At 28.3% G+C, this 22021-nt stretch overlaps 1 protein-coding gene across 6 annotated transcripts in view; it reads left to right on the forward strand.

Annotated features, from left to right (window-relative positions):
- The window catches only part of LOC129966072 (calcitonin gene-related peptide type 1 receptor-like), a 461349-nt gene that overhangs the window by 363319 nt on the left and 76009 nt on the right, over window positions 1-22021 (forward strand). For all 6 annotated transcript variants that reach the window (XR_008784252.1, XM_056080437.1, XM_056080438.1 and 3 more), the window contains 3 exons: window positions 6407-6551; window positions 12763-12873; window positions 17158-17264. Coding sequence is in view for 5 of the 6 variants with exons in the window: in XM_056080437.1 (XP_055936412.1) it covers window positions 6407-6551; window positions 12763-12873; window positions 17158-17264 (363 nt within the window). In the remaining variant the exon portion in view is untranslated. The remainder of the gene's footprint in view (window positions 1-6406; window positions 6552-12762; window positions 12874-17157; window positions 17265-22021) is intronic.

Below are 22021 nucleotides of genomic sequence, written 5' to 3' on the forward strand. Positions count from 1 at the left end.
TGTATATATACAAATGTTGTCTAATAAGAATACCTGTTAGAAATTTCACTAAAAATATGGTACATGAAATAATTATTGTTATGTCTGCTTTGTAAGAAAGGAATGTTTCCTAAACGAATTTATTGAATCTAACCTAAATACAAAATATTAATCCAACTTTCAATTGATTGTAAAGGTCATAGGTGCTATTTATTGAAATACATTCTTTTGCATTTTAAGTCTGAAACATTCAAAAATAATTTTCTGCTATTGTTCAAATAATTAATCAATAGGATTTAAACACTGAGATGAGATATTGTTTTTTTTTAATGTTAGAAATTATATTAAAATATGGTACTTCAGATAATTATTGCTAGGCCTGCTCTGTACGAAAAGAATGTTTCCTTAAACGAATTTATTGGAAATAATCTCACTATAAAATATTAATACATCTTTCAATGGATTTTAAAGGTCATAGATGTTATTTACTGAAACGCATTCTTTAATATTTTAAGTCTGGAAAATTTAAAAATAATTTTTTTGTGTTGTTTGAAAAATTAATGAATAACATTTAAACACTGAGACGAGATGTTTTTAGTTTAATAATTTCTTAAAATTCATATATTTAAGAAATCATTTTATTAAATTATTAGATTATAATCTCTCTCTTCATTTGGTAAATAATTTTATATTAAATCTAATACACTCACTCTTTTAAATATTTAATTTAGATAGTATTCGCTAATCATTATATTTTTATATTTAAAATTTACTTCTAGATAAAATCTTTGAAGTTTCATTTATTTTCTTAAATTTTTAATCGCTACTAGCTCATAAATATCAATTTTCAGGCATTGTTGCATAGACTATGATAAATAAAATAGTTTTATAATTATTTTTTCGAATATTTTTCTGTCGATCCAAGAGATAAAATCAGCTATTGAGTTTTCCAATTATATAATTTAATTATATGAAAATGAATGCCGAAATTATATTTATGTTTGTTATACAAAGGTATTAATCAAAACTTCTCTTTCTGTTTCGATACTTGCGAAATAAATTTTATATGACTTATTTGATATTGATGAAATTTTTGATCAAATAAATCAAATAGCAAAGTCAACAAAAGAGTTTCGTTTTTTTTGAAATTTTAATCATCTTGAAATGAAATATTTTGTGTAGGAAGTTGGGTGATTATTAACAATGATTCTACAAATCTTTTGAAAAGTAAAGAAAGTTTTTCTCGCTTAAAATTTCCATATCTATGGGTGGGTTGTTGATTATTAATATTATGAAAGACTTTCCTGCTTGAACCTCTTTATAATATAAACTTTCTTCCCTATAATTTTAGAAATGAATTTGATTTTTAATGTTTTAATAATGTATTGCTAATAAAGGTGGAAATTCAGGCTCTGTAAGTAATCATCGTGGATGGATCAAATGGATCTCAAGTATCTGTGTCTTTAACAACAATAATAGCAATAACCTTGGGAAATCCCATTGAAATTTTTAGGAATAATTTATTGAAGATAGAAATTCAGTAAAAATAATTTTTTTTCAACGTAAATTTATCGATAAAGTGTTTAAGAAAGTTCTAAATGCATTGGAAAATATGGATAATTAATAAATACAGGTTTATTTTGGAAACTTAAACAACAGCTAAATATTCTAATAATTAAAAAAAATCCACAAAAACTCTAGTTTTGAAAAAAAAATTGCAAAATCTTTAATTTTTTATATTGTGATTTTTTAAAAACAACAGATTGCTAGACTAATTGTACTGAAATTGCTGTAATTGTACTGTACTGATTTGCACTTTATACTTTTAGATATAAATAATGACTTTCATTTTTTTTCAAATCAGTAATATATTTAATTCATCCTTTGATCCTTTAACAGCTGTTCTTCAATCCCAGGTATTTAGTATTTTTCGTAAACATCTAAAGAATTTTCTTCGCGCCATTGCTATTTTCCAACAGTTTCCACAACTCTGCGCTTTTGCAAAAGCTTTTTTTTTTCTTCTTTGATCCGGTATTCTTACAACTAGAAAAAATTTTCCAGACTTTCTCATTCTTGGATGGCAGCTTAGACGAAATTTCTCCTGAAGAAGTTTCAAAACCTTTGAAACTGGGGTCTCCTCTTAGTTACTTTATCTCAATTTCACTTTTTATTTCCAACCTGAAAAACAAATAGATGATTAAATTTTTCGTTTGAAGGTGATCTCGGTTGTTCATTATCCGTCAGATAATGATGTATTTTTAAATTAGTAAACTATTAATTTTTAGCATATTAATAATACTGAATATAATGCTTCTTTTAGCATTCTATTTAATCAGGATTTCATCCAACACTCTCAATTATTTTACTAATATGCATTATATACTAATATTAATTCTTTATTATTTCGGAGTATATTGATTCTGTCAGTTGAAGTTAAAAAAATTTTAACTTAAAATTATTTTACAAATAATGTAAGAGTTAAATTTTTGTTTTCTATTTCGAAATGGTTAATTTGCACTTTATACTTCAAACCACTGAATTATTAAATTTTTTTAAATAAATCTTATTATTTAAAGTTATTTTTCGATGTTCTACGTTACGTCATCATTTTTGAAACATATATTTATTTCCGATTTCGTATGAACAATAAAAGATCCAAATTAATGAGTCATTCAAAAATAAGCTGAGTTTTAAATAACATTTTCTTAAAACAGTAAAATGTTTTATAATTTTGTTATTTTTTTAATAAAATTTCTGAAGATGATCATTTAGATATGATTTGGCTATTTTTAAGTGTTAATACTGTTTAAAATTATTTTAAAAATTTAATTTAAATTTGATAAGTCTCTCGTAATAAGCGCCCATGATCCATGAGAAATTTAGAAATTGTTGATTCAATAATTTCTCCTATATAAATGTTGAGAAATTTTTTTCATCAATGGTTTAACGTGATGGAATTTACTGATAATATTTCAAAATATCAACTTTATCATGTTAAAAAGTGTTGTTTCATTCCTAAATTACCATCTGGTTTGTTAAGGATATTGTAAATATACTTCAGGTCAATATGTATTTTTGATTTAAAAAAAAAAAAAATTGGAGAAAATTTCCATGAAGTGCTGCGAATCACTTAGAGAAAAGTATAAATTGATATATTCATTTTTTATGAAATATAAATAAATGTTTTCATTATGCTATTTCATGTTTCCATTAATCAATAAAATTATTAAATATTTTTACAAAAATTACTCTGTTTTCTACAAAATATTAACTTAACTGTTCTGAATCGAATAATCTATATTTCTTATGATCTCAAGAATATAATTTTCTTTTTCTGGAATCACAAATTATTACTATAAAAATACTGTATCTCATATTACTGACGAATTAACTCAGCGAGTCCAGCTAATGTAAAAATTATAATACTTCAAAATGCAGGGTAATTTATTGTACACAAAAACCGAACAGAATCGTCCCTTCCATAATATGCGACTGGTAGCTAATTACTTTTCATTCCTACATTTCAAATAGGTGCCCAAAAATGTCCAGTCTAGACTTAATCCTATGAAACTGACCTTACTCCATTCGATAAAGTCATTTTTTCATTTTCATAAAAATTTAATTAAAAATAGGTGATAAAACCCATGCAAAATACTGAAAAAAAAATTAATATTTCAAAAACGATTATTAAAGAATTTCTTTAAAAATTATATTAAAATTACATCTTGATAACTAATTAAAACTAAATAATATAGTTATAATTTTAGTTAGGTAAAACTAATTTTCGAAAATATCACAGAATATGCAAGAACCTTTTTCCATATAGACATTTTTTTTTATTTCTACAAAACCTTGAAAAAAATGAAAAAAAAAATCTCAAAATTCCTATACAATATTACCATGTCTTTTTTGTAATAATTATACAAATTTCTATCTAAACACAATGGAATTTTCAAAAAAGCAGCAAGCGTTTTTACAAAACTACCAAATTTATACATATAGGGTAAAGAAACGTAATTAATTTCTTCAACCAAGAAATAAATTAAATTTTAAAAATCGTTTCGATAAAATTTTTTATATTGATTTACTCCAGGATATTGTGGTTAGTTTACAACAGTGGAAGAAAAAAAAGCAATTTCAGAAAATGTTAAAGTGTTAATTTTTAACAGTTTAAGTATCGTGTACTGAGTTAATTAAGCTTTTAGAAGTAATGAAACTGGCACTTAATTATTAAATTTATTCAACACTTAATCCTCTTAAAACTCGGTTTCTCTTTTTATAAAGCCTTTATTTGATATCAATTGTCAGAAAATACTAATTTTATTTAAATGCCATTGTACTTTTATGCAACATTCAGTAATTTGCAATAGTTTTAGAAAGTATTTAATATGTTCACAAAAGGTGTAATTTAAATATTCCAACACAAGAACAAAGGATTTTTTTTACTTTGATGAAAGAGTAGCTATGTAATTGGAAAAACTTTTTTTTGATTTTTATATAAGGGAAACCCGAAGATGAAAAAAAAAAAAAAGGTTTTAGTTTAAACAAGTACATACAAGCACAATTGCTTTGAGTAGTCATTTGAATAAAAAGCAAGAATATATTGTACCAGCACTTAAAGGAAAACAAACGATTTTTAGAATCTGAACAAATATACTGATGTTCAGATTATTAATTTTTGGTGGAATGAAAATTATTTATTTAAAAAGTAACGAATGAAACTTTTTAACATCTTGTAGATTATTACCCAAATAAAATTACTTCTACATCAATTAATACTTTGTGTGAGTTTATGTATCTTATCATAACCAAAAAGAAACCATTTTATTCTAAAATAAGCTTCAATGTTCCATTTAATCTTAGTAATAAAAGTATAATCATTTTGGATACACGTTGATCTGAATTTCCAGAAAATCCATGTGCCATGTTCACTTGGATATTTTGAACAATCTTTTAAATTTTTATCTTTGGTTCTTTTATTGGATAACCATTATTGCTTAAATAAAATTTAAAAATTAAATTTTATCCTATAAAACTCTAAATTAATTTCTTAATCGTCAAGAATTGTCTCAATAACTGCATTTTAAATTAGCTTTTATTTGATATACTTTATATAAAGAAATACGTTATACTGTGCCACGTACAAAAGTTAACATATTATTTCTATATCATTTCTAATGATACCGATATAATATATGTTAATTTATTTTATTTTTAATCACTATCCATTACACATATATAATTAATATTTATACTTGAATGCAACATGCACACCTAATATTCTTTATTTTATGTGCATATTAAGATAATTAAATATATATATATATATATATATATATATAGGAGCAAACAAAGATGTTCTTTAAATAAATATAGAATTTGCACTTTATTTTGTTTATCTCTCTATGAAAATTGTTCAAAATATTAATTTATTACTCATACTAGTTTAAAAAAAAGACTCAAGTCGAATATTATACGAGATAATGTCAAAATAAAGTTAAGAGATTGATTATGGAGATTTCAGTAAGCCTCTTGCTTTTTACAATTTGCAATATTTCATGCAAGTATATAGACATTAATATATAAAATTTCCAATTAATTTTAATTTTCTTCTTGACTTCGAGAAGTTAGTTAAGTGAATAACTACCATGGAATAATTAAAAGGAAAAGCACTATAAATAGGACAGTTAAGAGTTAAGTAAGAAACTATGCCCCTTTATTTGTTATATGGATATACATGATATTTTACAGTAAACCTCTCATAATTTCAATCTATCTATTTTATTTACTTTTTTAAGTTGGCTATATAATGTTAATACAGATATATTTTTGCAAATGGCAACATCTATTGGTAAAATGTTTATTAATAGTAGTAGTAATTAAAAAATATATATTTAATATTAGTTCTTTTATTTATATTTAATAGATTTTTTCGGTTTATACATATTATATGATCTTTAAAGTTGTACTGTAAAATAAATAGGTTATTAACATAAATAAATGCAAGTGTATGTAAATTAATAATATTAATTTTTAATTTAAATTCCTTATAGAAACTATTTTTATAAGTTATTTCATATGACTTATTGGGCAAATAGAAACAATTCACTATCATTAGCATATCGATAAGTATAATCGATTGAATTGAAGTATCGATAAGTATATCAATTAGCATTACTTCTCCTGTAACAAAAACGTGCATTAAACATTTATTGTACGACGCGTAGATTTCTTGATGCATTATTCTTGTTTTCAAAACATTTTCTTTGTATAGTATTCAAAATACTGTATAAAAAATGTATATAATAATCTTAATCATTTGTATCTATTTTCCTTTCACTCTTTTTCTGAAATAAAAAAAAAATCTTTTAAATCTATTTTTATCGAAAGTTTTATGAAGTCAGTATACAATCTCCCTTTTTTACAGACTGGAGATGCCGACCTGCTTTTCCAAGTCATTGAAGAACTCGTTAATCTTGAAAGATCGCCCTATTCTGATCCTCAAACTGCTGAAGCATTTGAGATTTGTCTCGAAACGGTTCTCTCGGCTCCGAAAATTAGCATCAATGCAGGTAAGATTTTTTTGTCTGAAACTGTCTCGCAAAAATCGAAAAATCTAATTACTAAAATTCTTTAAACTTATATAACATGCTTAATAAAAAATATATTTAACTTACATAGTCTATAATTCCTTATATACAAAGTTATTCAAAAAGGAGAAGCAAATTAAAAATATTTCATTTTAACGAACGACAATAGATAGAAAAATCTACAATACATCATTTGGATAGAGAAAATTCCATTTCATGCATTCAGCATGAGTACCATTTGTTTTGGAAATCTATTTCTTACTGTTTATAAAATAATGGCCCTTGGTTATTGAATTCATTGCTAAAAACAATTCAATTCCCCAAATTTTGAAGAGTTCCAGGTACATGCATGATACCTACGAGGACTGTCTAAAAGGTATCTGTCCTTGAATTTTCCCGTGGTATGGTAAGTCAGCCATCTGACTCTCCGACCCGCCACGAAGGCACACGGATTTAAACCATAAAATTGAATGACCGGACCGCCGCAACAGCAACACTGGCGGGAACTGTGGTTGAGTCCTAAGGGCCAACCTTCCACGGTACACCCTCCCCGAAGGAAGTACGTCCCGTCATCGATGGGAGTAGTTAGATCCCCCATCTATTTGGGTACCCTCCAGGGTGGCGAGATCCAATCACCATGCCGGAAGCATCTCATCCTCATTTCGAGATGCCCCCCGGGGTTTCCTGTGGTACGGTAATGATGCTAGAGCGGCGCCACTATGCACAGCAAAAGAAGACAACTTAATGCGAATGCTTGAATTTTTTTCTCCATATTCGAAGGCTGCCTGCTGTCCGTTGAGTAAGGTGTTGTTATAAATATTTGTCAGATTTTTGATTACTCTCAAGATGATTAATCCAGATTTCCTTGGCGAAACACGGAATTCTATTCGTTCCCCAACCTCTGTATACTCTATAGATATAGCTCTTTGTTTCCAGAATTGAAGATGCCACTTAAAGAATCCCATTTTGAGTAGAGAACGCGGCAACGGAGATAAACAACATTGTAAAAGAAGCATCCCAGGAGTGTTTTCGGCAGTGTAAAGATAGGTGAGTTGAGTACGTAAAAGTGCAAGGGACATTGAAGGGATTAGGGTCTCCATTTCGCCACTCAAGCAATATGTTTTTCCTGGCCAATGATCGGATTTTTTTAGACAGCCCTCGTATACCTCCACAGATACATTTGCGTTTGAAACCGCATCGGATGCGTTCAACATTTTCATTTGATGTACGATTATTGATTTGATTTAAATGCATATGCAACCAATTAATACAAATTTCTTGCACCAAAAATAAATCTGTTTAAGATGAGATAGCTATTTCTGAAATTATTACCAAATACCCTTATTCCGAGAACTAAACAACAACACCGCTTTCACCGAGACCATCCGAAAATAGAATACAACTTTAAACATAACATAAAGTAGAGCATAAAATGGAACTTTCTTCAATTCATTGACATATCTCCTATGTCTATTTATTGTCGCTCATTATATGTAAATATCTTTCTCTCTTGAAAAACCCTGGGTTATTCGTAAATTATTAAATTATCCAATGCTTACTATAGTAATTATTATTAAGTACAATAATAATTTCATGAAAAACCTGTAACTGGCTAGTTGTATTTTGTATTACGAAATAAAATTTAAAAATTAAATAGTTTTGATCTTCTAATAAGAACTGTTTTTTAAATTTTATAAATATTTTACAAAAGTTACCAATGCTCTCTCAGCAAAAAGCATAGTTACAGGTAATAAAATAAAAACATCCATTCGGTAGTTTCATTAAAAAATACCGACTTAATCTAAAAAGAAAAGCGTTATAAATGTATTCTTCATTCAACTTCACTTGTGAAGCGCTTTATTTTCTCAATTTCACTTTTAAAACAGTTATGAAATTTTTTTTTTATAGAAAATATCATTTTTTGTTATTAGATACAAATTCTTTTCTTTTCCTCTTTGATACTGCGCACGTATTTGAAATTGCAGTTGTTTAAGAGTATACAAAACGATTTAATATTAATATAATTTGCAGCATTTCTAAAATGAAATGTCTACTTAACATTTATTAGATATCGAGTTTATTTATTAATCTCGATTTAGGGGGGAAAAAAGGAAAATCCAACAATCATTTTTATTTATTCTGTTGAAGAAAACGCACAGATTTAAAAATGAGATAAATATTTCATAACAAATAAGAAAAAAAATGTTTAATTAGTTTTTTTTTTCTAATTTAACACAATTTACAAGTTATAAAAATATCTCGCCTAATATTAAAAATAAATTTGCTCGGTTCAGGAAAATGTTATGAAGAAACCTAAATTATAAACATTTTTTCCAAGAATTTTCTACGTTTACTTTTTACCCAATCATGATGTACAATTACGAGATTTAATATGATAAGTATATGCATTGCATTTATTTGAATGAATTCTAGCAAATTCTTAATTTTTAAAACATTTTTTCTTTCTCTGAATGGCAATTTTCTACATCTAGTATTTCAAAAATATAATTCGTAAAGTAAAGGTTTAATGAGATTATCATTTCTTTCCTGTCACTTAAACTTGTCTTTTCTCATGTATACTGGAAAATAAATTCCTTTTTAATTATTTCCGAATATTCATTAGATTAGAATTCAAATTTTCCTTCTGATTAAATATCATTTTCAACATTGGAACGAATTATTTTTTATAATTTTTCATTTTATCAATAAATGTGATCAATGTATAATGAATTTTTCCTCAGAATTAAAAGCTGCTATGGTACGAGATAATATTTCTATGAATCTTAAAATTATTCTTTAAAAATTATCGAAGCTGAAGAGATTAAAAATTCCAAAATTGAATATATTTTTTTTTCTCACGTGAAAGAATTTCTCTTCAATTCCTGAAGAATTTAGACGACTCAGCATTTTTACTTTCTTAGGAAACTCAATTTTTTATCGTATTATTTATTAAAAACATAATTGAGAATTTAATGAAAGATCCTACATTCGAAATGGCACCCTTCATAGTTTTGGAAATAAGGAATGCCTTAGTCTTTAGAAATATGTGGTTTCCTCCTTGTTAAACTGAATTTATAATAATCTTTAAATAGTTAAAATAGCCAAATTCCTCCGCTGCTACAAATTAATATCTTTCTGTTCCTCTCTCTATATATAACATATATTCTGCTTCAATATAAGTAATTTTAAATGCTTGAAAAACGGTTTTAATTATCTCTTAATAAGAGTTTGACAATTTTAGGGGAAAATGTTGGAGAAAATAGAGAAAAATCTTAAGAAACATAAAGGAAATTTCAGGGAAAAATAGCAAACAATTTTATCGAAAAATAGAGATAATGCTGGGGACAACGAGGAGAAATCATAAGAAACATAGAAGAAATTTTAGGGAGAAATAGGAAAAAATAAAGAAACTTTCAGGGAAAATTAAGGGAAAAAAGGGAAAATGCTGGAGAAAACGGGGAGAAATCTTAAGAAACATGGAAGAAATTTTAGGGAGAAATAGGAGAAAATAGTAAAATACAGCATATAAAAACATGGACTTCTAATTTTGAGAATAAAACATGTTCAGAATATCTCTTTCGGACGAACAAAATGTAGTAGAATAAATACGATGTAGTAAAAGATGTGTTGTTGGTGTTTCTAATGGCTCTTGTCTAGACAAGCCCACTGACTTTAAGAAGTCAATTGTTAGTTTAAGCCAAGAGTAAGTCTCTTTTTTTTTATCAGTAGCGCCATCTAGTACCAAGAGAACGACTTAGCTACATACACGTCACAACCTTTTTTACGGAGCGAACTTCATTCATACATTTCATTCACACTTCGTAATTTAGACCTGAATCAGAGAACGATCAGCCCTGATCCAATACCCCCAGTGGTATTACTCTCGACATGGAGAACGTTGTGACCACGACAGATTTATACGTGCGTCAGCCACCACACACGCGGGGAATCTTCGGCCGGCGGGGTTTGAACTCGCAACCCAAAGGACGCGAATCCAGCGCCCTACCAAACAGGCTATCCCGGCGCAGTAAAAGATGCAAATGTAGAATAATTATTTTCATAAAAGAATTGGGGGAAAAACTAATTTAATCGTAAATGTAAAATAATTAGTATTATAAGACAAGAATTAGAAGAACTGGATTATTTTAGCCTTTGAATATCCATAAACGATATTTGTGGGAAATGTTAGTATACATATGAAACAAAAATTATTATTATTATTGGATTAGTGTAAAAAACTGCTTTATTAGTTAACCATTGATTCCTTATATTTTTCAGTATAATAATCACCCCATTGTTTATCTACTTATGAAATACTACTTGACATTTCTTTTAGAATTGGAAACATTCAAGATTTTTCAATCTAACTTGCAGTCTTAATTTGATTGGGATTCATATTATCTTGAAACACAAAAAACAACTTACATTTAGCATTCAGCAAACAAATGCCTATTAAATTGAAAGAATTTAATAAGAAACGTTTGTTTTTTATGACATTATTTTTTGCGAACACTCGATATGCAAGAAAATGCTTACAAAAGATATTTAATTTTGGCTGCAATGAAATAATGCTATTGTTAATGCGACATATTTTGTTACTAATTCTTTATGATAACTTTTATGGGACATTTTCAGCAAATTCTAATATCATAAAAGAATCGAATTCATGAATTTTATTTTTAGTAGATATAGGGTTCTACTCTAAGTAACGAGTGTCTCCAGACATTTAATATCATGCTTCCAATACCTCCCAGTATAAAGAAGGCAACAACTGCTCTCGTGCTTCTCTCAAAATGTATTGTTTACCTTCCTGAATCTGTATTGCGTTTGCTGTAAAATGCAGATAAATCGTTCTTTAACCTGTTCAAAGACCTCTTATTAAATATTTGTTCGATTTATAAGTCACGTTAAGAACATTATTGGATCGGAAGTATGTTTGTTCTTTTTTTTCAGTTTGGGTTAGCGTATCTTTTCGTTCAAGAACAGACAACAATTGTTCTTTTCGAACTAGAGATCTGTGGTTTTATTTTAATTCAGAAACTTTGACCAGTTAGGATATGCAAAAATTTAGATCACTTTATATAACAGATTGGTTTTTGTTGATGAAGAATATATGTATTTCCTTCTTGTAAATAAGTTTAAATTATAAAAGAGTAAAATAAAATCTGATTATTTGTTAAATGAAAATGAGTGATATTGTCGAGTAACTTCTTCGGGCTGCTTTTATGTTTTTATTGATTTCTTTTGTGAAATAATATGGAGGGTTTTACGTTTACCATGATTATGATTTTGTATTATATTTTTACCCCAAATCTAGGCAAATAACAAATTAATAAAGTTATGCTTAAGCATTCTTCGTTTTTATGTTCAGTGATATTATTTATTCCTATTTTATTTGTTATTTATACGTCACTTTGATTTTTCAGTACCGAAATTTTAAGATATAGTTAAAAATATTTAATGTAAGATTTATGGCATCCAACCAATTTCAGCATACGTCATCTTAATTCAGAATCTTGCTGCAAAATAATTGGTATTCTTTCGTCCATTCAATTTAAATTCAAAATTTGGATTGCTTTATTTCATAATATTTTCAAGCAATATTTTTTTTAAAAAAAGGCTAAAATTATGGAACATATTATTGTGTCTAAAAATGAAAATAAATTTATAGACGTCACGGATCTTTTAGGAACGCGCAATCATTTAATGTCTCACATACATTCAGTTCGATTTTCCTGTTTCCCGCTACTTTTTTTAAAGACAGTATCAACCAATATCTAAAATAATTCCTCTTATTCAATAGCTCTACAGTTTTTCGCATTCTCCGAAATTTCTATTGAGTTCTCAAAATAATGGCTAACATTACGAATTTCCGATGGTAAAACTATGAATTTTTTTGTTTAATTTGATTATACTCTATAATTTTGCTTGCATTGTGAGCTGATTAGCATTTCAGCCATGTAAATAAATCATCCTTGCATCAATTATCTGTCAGATTATTTATGTCAAATAATTAATGCAAGGATATGATTTTTTGGTTTATACATGGAATTCTCTTCAACATCTGCTATAAATAATCTGCTTGCAACCCCTTTATTCTTTTATGCAACGAAATTTGCATCACAAACATATCCAAATTTGAAACAATTTAATAATTTTGTGTATTCATATATTTCCATTTTTTTTCTTTTAGAGTTATATTGCCCTCGAACTTTTGATGGTTGGGGTTGTTGGAATGATACTTTAGCTGGAAAGACTGCTTATATACCTTGCCCTCGCTTCATAACTGGATTCCTGCCTGAAAGTAAGCGTCTTGTGATTTATCTTCTTTATATCGCCAAGAAATTGTATAAAATATTTAAAAATTGTGAAAAACAGGAAAATATGTTTCATGTAATCATAAAATTCTCTAACGAATATTAAAAGCTATAAATTTGGTTTCTTCCTATTCTTCTAGCTGAATCAAACCATTATGTATAGAAGTGTGGAAAAAAAATTACATGTCGTAAAAAATAGTAATTGGAACAGAACCATGATAAAAAAAAAGTTAGCACTCCATACAAGACCTTCATAAATTGTCACAAATAAGGAAAAAGAAATCATCTGTTCTCCTGGAACTGCACAAAAGTCTTATCAGTGATATATTTATCACCCTGAGTGATTGATGCCAATTGAAGGAATGCATATATAAATATTTTCGGTAATATTTACATTAAAAATTCAGGATGGGACAATTTTTTGCACATCTATAAGAGTATTCAAGTTTGCATACAATAATATTTCCTTTTTTCGAAAAACTAATTTATAATAGCACATGGATACCATTGCAGAGACAAGAGAATGCCAAATATTTGTTGACAACAGAAAGATCACACTTTTCACATCACACTTTTTCTGTTTTAGATTGGTGCCAATTCACATTATTATTTAGTGATTCTAGTTAAATAGATCGCACTTTATCTCTTAGCTAGCCGGTTCTATTACTTGAAAGTCCGGCGAATCATATTTTAAATGAGTCATTTGCCAATCCTCCCTTAGTATTTTAAATCAGCCATTTGCCATTTGGTTGTTTACCTTCTGTTGTTTTCATTAGTGCATTGCTTCGTGATAACCCATCTTTTCCTCTTTGGTTTCGACTTGTTCTGATATATATATATATATATATATATATATTGCCATATATATATATATATTGCCATAGTCTATTTCCCAATGACCTGACCCTCGGGGGGGGGCACCTCGAAATGAGGATGAGATGCTTCCGGCATGGTGGTTGGATCTCGCCACCCTGGAGGGTACACTAATAGGTGGGGGATCTGGCTCCTCCCATCGATGACGGGACATACTTCCTTCGGGGAGGGTTGTACCGTGGCCGGTGACGGCCCTTAGGACTCAACCACAGTTCCCGCCAATTGCTGTTGCGGCGGTCCGGTCATTCAGTTCTATGGTTTAAATCCGTGTGCCTTAGGGCCGTTCGGAGAGTTAGATGGTTGACTTCCCAATGACCTACTGATATTCACGTGACTTTGATTCGAGTCTAATAAAAAAAATCAGCCATGCTATTTGAATCCCTTAATGGTTCAGTATAGTGCCAACAAACAGCCCATCCGGAGTTTATCTATGCAATCGGGATATAGTATTGAACTTGTTGAAAGTACCAGTATTTTATACAGAATGATACAATAGTACTTATAGAAAGCAGAGTGTCTACATAGATAAGTTGAAGAGATCGAAATAGATTGTTTGTCTTCTCGACTGCTATCAGTGTTGTGGGTTTGTGATGAGATTTTACTGAGGCTGTACCAAATATGTGTGTGCTCTTTGCACTTTAACTATTGTCAGGGTACAGATTTATTCAGACTGGGCGAAAGTGGAAGAATAGGGATGGAACAAGCTTAAGCGTTGCTCTCGTACAATGAATATTATACAAGAATTAAATGTCTTTCCCAAATGGCATAGTCACTGACGCCCAAATAACATATTTAAATAATTGGGATCATGACAGATTTAAATCATCAACAATTACCACACCTTAAATAATATGAATACTATACAAGATTTAAATATTTCTCAAATGACACAACCAAATGACAGATTTAAATCATCATGGCATCAACAATTACCACACCTTAAATAATATGAATACTATACAAGATTTAAATATTTCTCAAATGACACAACCAAATGACAGATTTAAATCATCATGGCATCAACAATTACCACACCTTAAATAATATGAATACTATACAAGATTTAAATATTTCTCAAATGACACAACCAAATGACAGATTTAAATCATCATGGCATCAACAATTACCACACCTTAAATAATATGAATACTATACAAGATTTAAATATTTCTCAAATGACGCAACCAAATGACAGATTTAAATCATCATGGCATCAACAACTACCACACTTAAAATAATATGAATATTAAACAAGATTTAAAAGCTTGTCCCAAATGACAGATTTAAATCTTTGGGATCATGGCAGTTTTAAATCGACAACAATTACCACACCTTAAATAATATGAATATTTTACAAGATTTAAAAGTTTCTCCCAAATGACACAGTCAATGGCACCGAAATAACAGATTTAAATCATTGGGATCATAACAGATTTAATTCATCAACAATTACCACACTTAAATAATATGAATATTATACAAGATTTAAAAGTATAACCCATATGATTCAGTATTCCAAAGGACGCACCAATCAATAAAGAGCTATACTAAAATCATTTTTTGGCACATGAAAAATGGGCCCACACTTAAATAATATGGATATTATACAAGATTTAAAAGTATATCCCATATGATTCAGTATTCCAAATGACGCACCAATCAATAAAGAGCTATACTAAAATCATTTTTTGGCACATGAAAAATGGGCCCACACTTAAATAATATGAATATTATACAAGATTTAAAAGTATATCCCATATGATTCAGTATTCCAAATGACGCACCAATCAATAAAGAGCTATACTAAAATCATTTTTTGGCACATGAAAAATGGGCCCACACTTAAATAATATGAATATTATACAAGATTTAAAAGTATATCCCATATGATTCAGTATTCCAAATGACGCACCAATCAATAAAGAGCTATACTAAAATCATTTTTTTTGGCACATGAAAAATGGGATTAATTTATTCCTATATATAGTGCAATTATTACAAAATACCTGATAATTGCTAATCAGTAGTATGAAGGCGGAAACGAAAATTAAGTCTTAATTACATCATATCGAGCGTAACTATAATGAGAGGTCGGAAAGTAAGGCATGAAAACTAAGGTACTTTCTAAAAATTGCTGCAATTACTTGTTTCGTTTCATTTTTGAGGTTAAAAAAATTGATCAAGAAAATTTTACTTAGCAGCCTAATGGGATTTTAACAAGCATTTTTCACAGGAAGCTTCTGAATCTTAATTGAAAAGAACCGTCGTAATGAGCTCCCAAAACTTTTCTAATAAATTCCGGTGGTCATTAAAATGAGATATTGAATTTTTTAACATGCTCAAAGTTTTTTTTTTCAGAAAATATGAACGGAAATGTAATTAAAACGAAATTATTTAAATAAATTGTAAATAAAAAGAAATAATTTAAATAAATTGTAAAAGGCGATTGAGAGAATTATTTTTATGTTTTACTTCTTATCATATCTATCTATATAATATAAGTTTCGATATTATGTAAAGATATATGTAACTGTTAATTAACAATTATTTTGAAAGATAACTTAATTTTTAAAACTAAAGATTACTGTTAATAACATATTATAAATTATTTTTCAGTTGAACTAGATTGAGTGGTATTTCTTAGTTCTTTTAGCCATTTGATGTTCAGAATTACGTCAAATTTATCTCAGTTTATCAGTAATCATCGGTTTGTTCGTTATCTTATAAAATATTAAATTCCAAATTGCTTCACTCGTAACAGGTTTTAAATCATTTTAGATTAATGGCTTGGGTAGTTTTAATGGCGCAAATACCATATTTAGTCATGCTGCGTCAAATCCATGAATTGCCTTAATATACAAGATTGGTAGTACGACTCAGATTTTTAAAAAATTAGAAAACAAACTCAAAGGCGCTTATCAATTCCAATGTCATATAAAAACAAAACTAAGTTAGGGTGGGGTTATCTCCCAGTACGTTTCTTAATTCATTATTATTCTTACAAAATGATTATGTCTAAATGTACTAAAATTAGAGCATTGCAAAAGAATATGCTTAATGGTTAAATGGCAGTACCAAAAGAACCATGTAGATACTGGTTTTAGATGAATGGCTATTTTTCTTTGTGAAAGTACATTAAAACTAAAATATTAAAGTTTGAGCATTATTTTCAGATTATCTCAATAATTTTGCAATATTCACTTTATGTAGATGAAATTATTTCAGCTTGTGGAACTGCAAATAAATAATTAAATTTCACGATCTGATAATAATTCGATATCCAGTATAATAATTTTGCCTTTTATGCTAATGCCTCTTGCGTTGTAGTGAACATTATTGTATTTTCAAAGATACTTTTATTTTCATTTACCATGAAATATGTTTGTTTATTTATTAAGGATCGGCTCATAAGGAATGCAATCCCGATGGATCGTGGTATAGGCATCCAGATACTAACAGAACTTGGTCCAATTACACCACCTGCGTGGACAAGGATGATTTAACTGTAAGTTAATGATTTAATTTCATTCCATAATTTACTTAATTTTCTATTCTGTAATAGTAATTTATATTTTCCAGACATCAGTAATCTGTAGAAGAATTAACTAAATTTGTGGGGGGAAAAATAAAGGAAAATTCAGTCCACTCTATGATTTCAAACTGAAAAGCATGTTACGGAGTTATTTTAAATATGATATGTCTAGCTTGTTTTTTACAAATTTTATTAAATTTTTATTTGATTCTATTAAAATATCAATGATATTGAGTATCAAATTTAAAAAAAACCCGCTAACATCATTGTTACCAATTTCTTTTTCTTTAATACGTTCCTTTATCAATTGTTGGATTCGTTTTTGTCAATATTGCATTCTCAAAGAAACATAATTCTCTAAACGTAAGTTTAAAAAAATGTTAACATAAATTACAGAACTCCTTAAAGTTAACAGAATTTAAGTTAAAAATTTTTAACTTAAATTACAGAACTGCACTCTTCTCTTTTATTTACATAAATTATCTAATCATGTATTGTAATAATAATAATATCAATATGAACATCGTCTTTATAATATTTATAACATCTATGTTGTTTTCAACTTCTAGTGTTTGTTTGCATTTAGAACTTCACGCATCATGAATAGATAGGAAATAAAAACAATCTGAAACAAAATTTTAATAGTAGTGAAAATTTCGTTTCTCAGAATTACATTATTGTATTTTCTGTTAAAAAAAAAATGAAAGCAATTTGGTTTCCAAATGCGCGCGCGCGCGCGCGTGTGTGTGTGTGTGTGTGTGTGTGTGTGTGTGTGTGTGTGTGTGTGTGTGTGTGTGTGTGTGTGTGTGTGTGTGTGTGTGTGTGTGTGTGTGTGTGTGTGTGTGTGTGTGTGTGTGTGTGTGTGTGTGTGTGCTCTTTGTAAAAATAATGCGCCATCAGCACTACGTATGAAATGAAAGTGATACTTTTGCCCTTATCAGAAGTCAAAACATGTATTTCATTGGCGCATGGCCGGAAATCCCATGTTATATAAGACTAGTGATCATTTTTTCGGCCATTTTTTGCCTTTTTCTTACTTTTATATTTGTGCCGCGCTGCGACTTCTTGTAAAAAATCATGCATGCCACTCGGAATAGAATAAAATGAAAAACAAAGTTTCTTCACTGCTTCAAACAAATAATGTTACATATTAATTAGCAGACAGGATTTAAAAAACATTATATATAATATAATATATAATATCTGAACACGAATGTCAGGAAATCATAAAATAATGCCAAAAATTAATATAAATTCCACGAACATTGTAATTTTTAACAACTGAATGAGATATGCTCAATGCTTATTGCATAGTCCTTATTTTTTTATACTCAGTTTCAAGTTTTGCTTTGGAAAATATCTTAATCATTATTTAAAACAATATATTTTTGTGGTATTTTTAATACTGCCGCCTTTTACCATTTCTACTATCTCTAACAAAATTTACCTATCATTTTTAATATCAAAATTTAAATATAACGTTAGAAGATGCGCAGATTGGCAAAATAAAAAGATTTTTGTAGCTATATATACATTGCTTACATTTAAATTATCTTCCCACAAAAAACTACATAAAACTACATAAAAGTTTATCATACAAAATTATCCAGCTTGTTTAGGTTATTATAAAAAATAAATTTAAATAAATGATTTTTGCATATGTCTTTATATTATTCATCATTCATTAAAATTTGAAAAATTAAAAAGAAAAAACTGGGTATACCCATTTTATACTAAATATATGATTATCTATTATTAAAGAATCTCTGGAGATTATATTATCAAATCCTTATGATTCCTTTAAAATATTACAGACTATATACTTATGAAGATATATACCAATAAATTGACTATTACTTATAAAATTACTGATAATCACATACGTATTTAATGCTCTTCATGTTTAGTTCAATTCCATTACTGACCCGTTTCAATTAGGGCTATTTTAGGACGGGCATCATAAGTTTGATCCTCGATCAGATGACGAGGGCGACATCTGAGCTGGCATTCCCCCGACGGATTTAACGTGCACCAGACCCTCTTCGTAGGAATCGGGTCTCGAGCCTGAAACTTTCCGGTTTATGGTTCCAACCAAAACCTTACCACCAAGCCACCACAGATAATACCCTTTATGATTGTACAATGAGAAAGAAATCGATTTACTTCTAGAAGAAAAAAATAAAAATAATTGGTTCTTTTCAAAGTGGCTGCGGTAAAAACAGAAGGAAACAAAGATTGTTACTTTTATGCAGTCTTACAAATATTTTAAGATATTATTTTAAAACCCATCTCATTTCTGGGTTTTTTTTAACGCAGAAAATGTTATCTCGGTGTGCATACTTCTTTAATTAACAAGAATCTCCCTTAAGAGATATGTTTTAAAAATGTTTAATCAACAGAAACGTTCCGTTCAAGAATTTAAAATGCTTTTAAAGAAAACTATAAAAGAAGTATTGTTTACTCTTATCTTAATCGTCGTCAGCATTTTCATTGTCAAAATGAATCTGTAGTTGTGCTTTAAATAGAGGACTTCTGTCATTTTATTTTCATCTTGGTGGAGTATAAAAAATTATTGATTGTGTTTCAAAGCTCGAGAGAATATTTTTTGAAGAAAGAATTTCGAGAATAGAATATTTATTTAATTTTACTAAATTTGAAGCGTTGTTCAAGCAGAAAAGCAACCGAAATTAAAAACAAACATTAAACTCGGGTTTCATTATAATATTTCAGTTATTTTGTTGAATGTAAGCAAACAATTCACGATACACAATATTGTTTAAACATAAAATGTTGCGGAAAGAAGAGTTTAAAACTATCTATTGCCAATTTATCAGTGTTTTGAGATGTTCTATTATGATTCTTCTCACCTATTGTTTTTCGAGTATATCTGGCAGTTTTTATTTCTTAAAATAGCTGGGTTTTTTTTGTCTTTCCTTTTTTCTCTTCATTATACTGATAATTCTTAGACTTTAGAAAGAAATCATAATATAAATGAAATGGTGTATTCAATTCCACAGTATTGTATACTTCGTAACAATATTTCTAATGAACTGAAATTTTTAAATTATTATGTATGCAAACTTTAGCAAATGAATTTATTTTAGTTGTCATTTTAGGAATATTAAATAAATATTTTTATGATCCCTTCTGGCATATGATATTCAATATAATGAAAATAATATTGTAAATTCTATATTTATGAAAATTGTACTTTACTTTGATCATAATAATATAAAACATTTGCATTTGACAACAAACTGGTTTGCCTGGGATATTGTTTGAGTCATTGCCAATTAAACTTCTGCTGCATTATTTAATGTTCATATTCTTTCCAAAAATATTTTTAAGCAAATTATCATAGGATCAAAACTTTAAAATTTTAATAGTGTTATATATGTTTACTGTGTCTAGAAACTACCTAAATGGAATCAAACCTCATGATATCAATATTGTAATTATAAACGATAATCTATTATTTCTATTCTAAATTATAATAGATCTTTCACGAAAATCTATTAATTAAGAACACTGAATGCATAATGCTATCTTTATTTTTATGTATTTATTTATTGAATGAATTCAATTTTGTCACACTTATAGTATAAGTAACTAAATTCTATATATAAATTTGCGAAATTATGTTTGAAAATCTTTCCAGAAAATTACTGATTACATGCTTCCAGAATTAATTATCGCATTATTAATTATCTGTTTTGCAACAGATTGTAGTTTGATAAGTTTCACGGAAAATGGCGCACTTTGATGCAATTTTGAATGATGAATTCGAAATCTATCAAATGGTTATTGCATGATGAAAACTGCATTTCATGATGAATATTCGATTCATGATAAAAACTATGTTTCAAAATATTTCAATTACTCAAAATTAAATGTAATAATATATATCATTGTTTAAAATTCGCTTTCAAAAGATTTAGCAAATGAAAAGTGATCATATTTAAACCCAAGGGAGGAAATGATATGCTTGAAAAGTCAAGAATAATAATATGAACTTATGGATTTGACATTTGTTTATACATTTGTAAAATCCAAGACTACATTTGAACAAACACATAGCCAGTCAAATAACTGCGCTGTTAACAAGTATAATACTTTTGTTATCTTTTACTTAAATATTGATTTGAAACAGCGCGTTAGACAGAACTCACGAACCCATCCATACCAAGACATAAAATGGCAAAGACTAACAAAGACATCGCGAACTGAATAATTAACAACCAAGTTCCATTATGCATGAACGGGTAATTTGTTTTAGACTGATAATCATGTCGAATCGTGAAAGGTCAAGTGGTAATCGAAAGTATCAGGTTAAACATCGTACGAGACGACACGTATTTTCTTCCTACTCCCATGTGCCGCAATCTCGAGGAAAAACAAAGGCACCAAGGTAACTGCTACCTTCTGTTAGGAGTAACTATCGGTTTGAGATCAACACAGCTGAACTGACACTGAGCACAAGTAAACTAATCATGATTTATGATGGGGAATCGAGGCGAGTAGAGTTGTCTTCATGATGTTGACATGTGCTTATTATTGAAGGTCAGATCTTCCTGTGAGCTAAAAATAACGACATCTAGGGAAGTGATTCTGTCTTTGCCGGAGAATCTCTGTATAAACATTCGATTGAATGAAGCATTAGAACAGAGTGAAAGAGATTTGATTTTAAATTCGTTATCTCCGTTATCATCGTTAAGTTTCCATTAACTTAT

This window comes from Argiope bruennichi, chromosome 4 (genome assembly GCF_947563725.1).
Source record: "Argiope bruennichi chromosome 4, qqArgBrue1.1, whole genome shotgun sequence".
NCBI classification, from domain to species: domain Eukaryota; kingdom Metazoa; phylum Arthropoda; class Arachnida; order Araneae; family Araneidae; genus Argiope; species Argiope bruennichi.